The sequence below is a fragment of the Gymnoscopelus braueri genome (assembly GCF_963280865.1).
Source record: "Gymnoscopelus braueri genome assembly, chromosome: 22".
Taxonomy (NCBI): Eukaryota; Metazoa; Chordata; class Actinopteri; order Myctophiformes; family Myctophidae; genus Gymnoscopelus; species Gymnoscopelus braueri.
The window spans coordinates 16,371,828-16,377,578 of record NC_137624.1 but is presented as its reverse complement, the minus strand read 5'-3'; the positions used below and the strand labels follow the sequence as shown (position 1 = coordinate 16,377,578).

Genomic DNA, 5,751 nt, shown 5'->3' with positions numbered 1-5,751 from the left:
TCCCGAAGCCTAACCATGACATCCAACTTCTGTGATTGTCAATTAAAAAGTTTGAAATTCACTTGCTAATGATCCCCAGGCTCCTCAGGCCAACTATTCTGGACTATGAATGGAAAATTATGGCAGTATTAGTCATGAATACTTCCCGTCATTGACATACTAATGTTACAGTATTACTGCCAACATGATGTGACCTGTGGAGCATTGACAATAACTGCTGGCAAGATTTTACTGGTATGACAACTCAAGCAAGAGGATATGCGTTAACCTTTTCAATTACCAGGAGAGGATAGAGGCAGATGGTTGACTGTGTATGGGAATTCAGGAACAGATGGGGCATATCATCAATTACTCCTAACGATATTTAGAAGGTGGGAAAAAAAGCAACTCTAAAGCATCAAAATGGTTCCATCTGGTGAGAATACGAGTGCTTCTGCTCTATCAGAGATCTGTCCCAACTGTAGCTCCTCCTACCCAGAGGTGGACGTAACCAAAGCAGTGACTTTAGGGCTGGTGCTGGGGATCTTTGTCATCTTTGGAGTTCTTGGCAACATCCTGGTCATCTTGTCCGTGGTGTGCCACCGCCACCTGCGCTCTGTGGCACATTACTTCATTGCCAACCTGGCCGCGGCAGACCTTCTCCTCAGCTCTGCTGTTTTGCCCTTCTCTGCCACATCGGAGGCCCTGGGCAGATGGGTGTTTGGCCGGACATTCTGCAATGCCTGGGCTGCTCTGGATGTGCTCTGCTGCACTGCCTCCATCCTTAGCCTTTGCGTCATCTCCATCGACCGCTACCTGGCTGTTAGCTACCCTCTGCGCTACCCGGCCTTGGCCACGGAGAAACGTGGTCTAGCTGCAGTGGTTGCTCTCTGGGGGCTTTCGGCGGCCATATCGGTAGGCCCTCTGTTTGGCTGGAAGGAGCCAGACCCGGAAGATGAGACTGTGTGCCGTATCACAGAGGAGCCAGGCTACGCCCTTTTCTCTGCGTTAGGGTCTTTCTATGTGCCTCTCGCCATCATCCTGGCCATGTACTGCCGCGTGTATGTTGTGGCAAGGAGGAGGACACGGGGCCTTAGGGAAGGCAGAAAGAAGGAAAGTGTGGAGACAGAAGGGGTGATACTGAGGATACACAGAGGAAATGCCCCAGTGACAGACATGCTGGAGGAGGAGGGCGGAGAGAGAGTCACAAAGCGGAGGAAGCGGAAGTGCACAACCTTTGGCCTGATGAGGCTGCTGAAGTTCTCCAGAGAGAAAAAAGCAGCCAAGACACTTGGCATTGTTGTCGGGTGCTTTGTTCTCTGTTGGCTTCCTTTCTTCCTGGTTCTACCCATTGGTACGTATCCTATCCTAGCCTACACTGTCCTTATGTTAGCGCATGCTCCAAACTATCGTGAAAAGAACATAGAGACCGTAACCATAATCTCAGTAAGCGTTGGTCTGACTGATCCTCATACCATTATCTCTGAGATCTATCCTCTGAAAAAGCAATTCAAAATTTGATGAAGAAAGAGAGAGTAGATTCCACTCTCATTGACAGCTAACCATGCATGGCTTTTTTTCCACACTGAAGGCATTTCTCTCAAAACCTGAGCCTTCAGCTCCTCTCAACTGTCAAATCTCCAGGAAAATAATGGATTAGTTTTGGTACAATATTTTGACGCATGTGTTGTAAGCTGCACTGGATAGGAATATTGGACATGTAAATGTTATTGTACAGATCTGTGGGTCTGTTTTCTGCATACAGTAGTGGTCTTATGTTTGGGCCACAAAGTGCAACGACATTTGAGGCAAAGAGGAAGGAAAATCTCGACTAAATATGTAATGACATTAAATGTGTTGTCTTCGGTAATAACACTACTTCAATAATGATAATTACATTGTATAGAGAAGGCTGTGTGAGGAAGGGCAGAAACAACCATCACAAAATCTGAACTCTTAATTGGTTCTGAAATATTAGGCATGCTGAGACTAACGGGAGGGATTGCAATTGGCGGCAATAATAACCTTGCTGTGATTCTATCAGTAGTTCCCTCCCAGGTCACAGATAATTAGATTAATGGTGAAAAGCCTAATGATTACACCGTGTAATATCCTTGATCAAGGAGAAGGGGGAAAATATCAATACAAGATGGGGGTCAAACTCATTCCATGGGGACTATCAGCTGATACACCCCAGCCATATGCATATATGCATCTCAGCATTGTCCTTTTTTTTTAGAGTTAGATTTGTTTATTGACAGAGTACATCCATCCATTTTGCATTTTATACAGCAAGACAAGAAAAAAGACAATAGAAAACAAAAAGACAGAAAACAACCCTCCCCCCCAAACCCACCCCCAACCCCGGCAGAATGGCACAATAAACATCATTGACTACAACAACCTTTGCAGTAATAGCAACTTACAACCTCAACCAAGAGGAGTTAATGAAGGCAAAATATCGAGAAAAGAGCCCCAAATTTTTATAGTTATAGGTCTCGGGTTTTCTCCTTACATTGAACAGGATCTTCTCAGGAGTACAATAAGAGGAAAGTTCATTCAACCAATGTTTTTGTGATGGAGAATTTTCAGATTTCCAATTGACAAGGATAATTTTTTTCCCAGCCGTGCTGGCAAGTGAAACAAAATACTTCTTGTGAAAGTTCACATGAATTAAACTGACATCACCCAATATCCAAATCCTGGGGTCAAACGGTATCTCAGATTCTATGACATCCGAAACAGTGGCTATAATGAACTTCCAAAAGTCAACCAAATATGGACAGTTCCAAAGCATATGAGTCAAATCACCCTCATTTATCTTGCACCTCTGACACATGGCAGAAATATTTCCATCAATTTTATGTAACCTTAGTGGAGTAAAATAAGTCCTGTGAAAAATATTGAATTGCATTTGTCTATGCTTTGTGGAGACCAGGACTGTCTGTGCTCTTTCTAAGACGTTTCGCCAATCAACATCATCATACGCTTCCCATTTGCGTTTAAGGGATAATTTATTTGTCCTAGCATTCTGGCAGCTTTGCACTGCAACATAATATTACAAAAGCCATCCTGCTATAATAAATAAATAATATACATACATAAATAATTGAATGTAAATAACATAATGTTGTGTACAGTAAATTACATTATGCTCTGTTCGTACATCATATTTACACAAGCTCATTTGAAACCTTTCTCCTGTCAGACCCTGCCCAAACATCCCATTTGTGTTTCTGACAGCTTTGCACTGCAACATAATATTACAATACAAAAGCCATCCGGCTATCGAAGTAATTTACATGATGTACTGTATATGACATTATGCTCTGTTCGTATTACCCAAGCTCATCTGAAACCTTTCTCCGGTCAGACCCTGCCCAAACATCCCATTTGTGTTTCTTATAGCAAACATCAAGAAATTAAATTACTAGAGCGAATAGAACAGAGCACTGGAACAGAATGGACTTCTTCTCTGAAATGGAATGAACCAAACTACCGCTCTTTATTATGGAGACCATTATAGATAACAAACAAGATTTCCTGATGGGCTGTAATACTGGGAGGCACTTTCAGTCACCCTTTAGCTCCCTAAGGCAGTCAACCATCAGACTAAAGTTATGTATTTGTATAGAGACAGACCTTCATGCCTCATGGCACAGCGCCCACTCAACCATTGCAGTGATGATAGTCTTGCATTCTTTTAGACTGGGGGTTTGAATGGCTACTGAAAAGTTCTATTGGATGGAGCAATTTTTGTTAGAGAAGTTGTGATGGATTGGCAGTTTTATATTAAAACACTTGCCTATAGCTTGATTTTCAATGCAGTTGGTAAAAAAAAGGAAGAAGGAAAAAAATAAACTAAACAAAAGGCAGTATGGTTTCTGTTGTCCAACACCACAAGTAGCTCTTCACACTAATCTGACCCTTTTCATTAACCACTTAAACCCTATATACTTTGTTGACCGGGGTCCTCCAGGGCTCTATCCTTGCCCCCTGTCATTTTTCCCTCTTCGACAAATCTCTTCACCGAAAATAGACGATCTACAAGCTCACAACGCGTTGCAACGCAATAGCTTACGTATATAGATCGGCTATTTTCATCAAATGTTTTGTTAAACAAAACATATTTTTTCTAATCATGACTAGAAAATCATTTATTTGACAACCTACACAATGGGGGGGAAACGTGCAGTGAGGGACTTAACTGACCTTGTTCAAAGATTTGTAGTTAATATGTGAATTGCCTCTGGGCTATATGTCCACATACTGACGTCTGATGGTGTTACTTTTTTCCACAAATAAGACAGTGGTCAATTATGAAGCCCACCCACAGGCTCTGAGACAATAATTTAACTGCATCTTTGCCCTATAGAGAGAGTGTGTGTGTGTGTGTGTGTGTGTGTGTGTGTGTGTGTGTGTGTGTGTGTGTGTGTGTGTGTGTGTGTGTGTGTGTGTGTGTGTGTGTGTGTGTGTGTGTGTGTGTGTGTGTGTGTGTGTGTGTGTGTGTGTGTGTGTGTGTGCGCGTGCGTGTGCGTGTGTGTGTGTGTTCATAATGTATTGATTTGTCCATGTGTCTGTCTGGTTGTCTGTTCCCCCTCAGGGTCCATCTTCCCATCCTATAGGCCCTCTGACACTATTTTCAAGATAACATTCTGGCTGGGCTACTTAAACAGCTGCATCAACCCCATCATCTACCCCTGCTTCAGCCAGGAATTCAAGAAGGCCTTCCTGAATGTTCTCCGTGGTCGCTGCTTGAGACGCAGCGGGCCACCTCAGAACCTACAGGCTACAGCTGTCTGTTCTTACTCATCAAGTGGAGGCTCCATGCCCATGCTGAGAGCCACGCCGCCACCACCCAATGGCCAGGAGGATCCTCCCTCGTGGAGCTGCTGCAGGGCCCTTTCCGTGTCCTCGGCCTCCGCGAGTGTCCCAGATCCCGGCCAAAGTGCCAGGGTCCAGAGTAAAAGCCTGCTGAAGGCGTGGTGCTTTGCGGGAAGGGAGGCTTCACCGCCGCAGGACCACGCCTCAAACGGATCGCGCAAGACCCTGCGTCTGTCTCTCGGAGCCCCAGGAGACGCTGTGTGACGATGGCCATGTTTTAGCAGGTCGAGGGAGTTTTCGAACATTGGCCATTTCATGCACGGGAATAAATGTGTTACTTTTCATATACTGTCGAGTAACAACATGTATGTACAGCTTTCATGTGCATATTCATTGGCCAAGGTGGGGTCAAAGTCCTCGGGAAGCCAGCTGCTGCATGACTTGAGTTCAGTTAAGGTTGTGTTGCTCAAAGCCTTTTCAGATGGTGGTAGTTGCGCCCAGTTTGGCCGATATACTGTATCAGTCATTATTTGACCTTTTTGAGGACATTGGTATCGGCAACCACGCAGCGGATGTGTCCCGATTTTTTGCCATTTTCATCCTGGTGTCCTTATTTTGGGCATTTCATTCCAAGTGAAATGTTTCAGCAGATCTACAAGCTCACTTTTAGTGCCATTACAAGCTCACTCTGAAGCTCACTCTGCTATTTTTTAGACATTTTGGAAAGGGTTTAAGTGGTTAAATAAAATGTTTAGTTTGTGTATTTTTTGTTTGTTTGTTTGCTTGTTCATTGACATTAACATTAAATGTTCTTTTTAATATACTTAATTAAAAAATGGTATCCTTCAAAAGTTATGTTTATTTTCTATATATTTGTTTACTTTTAAGATAAATGTTCTCAAATAGTTGTTCAAACAGATTTTTTTGACTGGCGTTTTTGGTATAAAA

General features: G+C 43.3%; 1 protein-coding gene across 1 annotated transcript; it reads left to right on the top strand.

Annotated features, from left to right (window-relative positions):
* Positions 1-402: 402 nt before the first annotated feature.
* adra1ab (adrenoceptor alpha 1Ab) lies at positions 403-5,067 on the top strand (the record flags this gene model as incomplete). Its single annotated transcript, XM_080420214.1, has 2 exons — positions 403-1,333; positions 4,583-5,067. 2 exons carry the CDS (start codon positions 403-405, stop codon positions 5,065-5,067), a joined length of 1,416 nt encoding a protein of 471 aa, XP_080276340.1.
* Between the last annotated feature and the right edge of the window lie 684 nt (positions 5,068-5,751).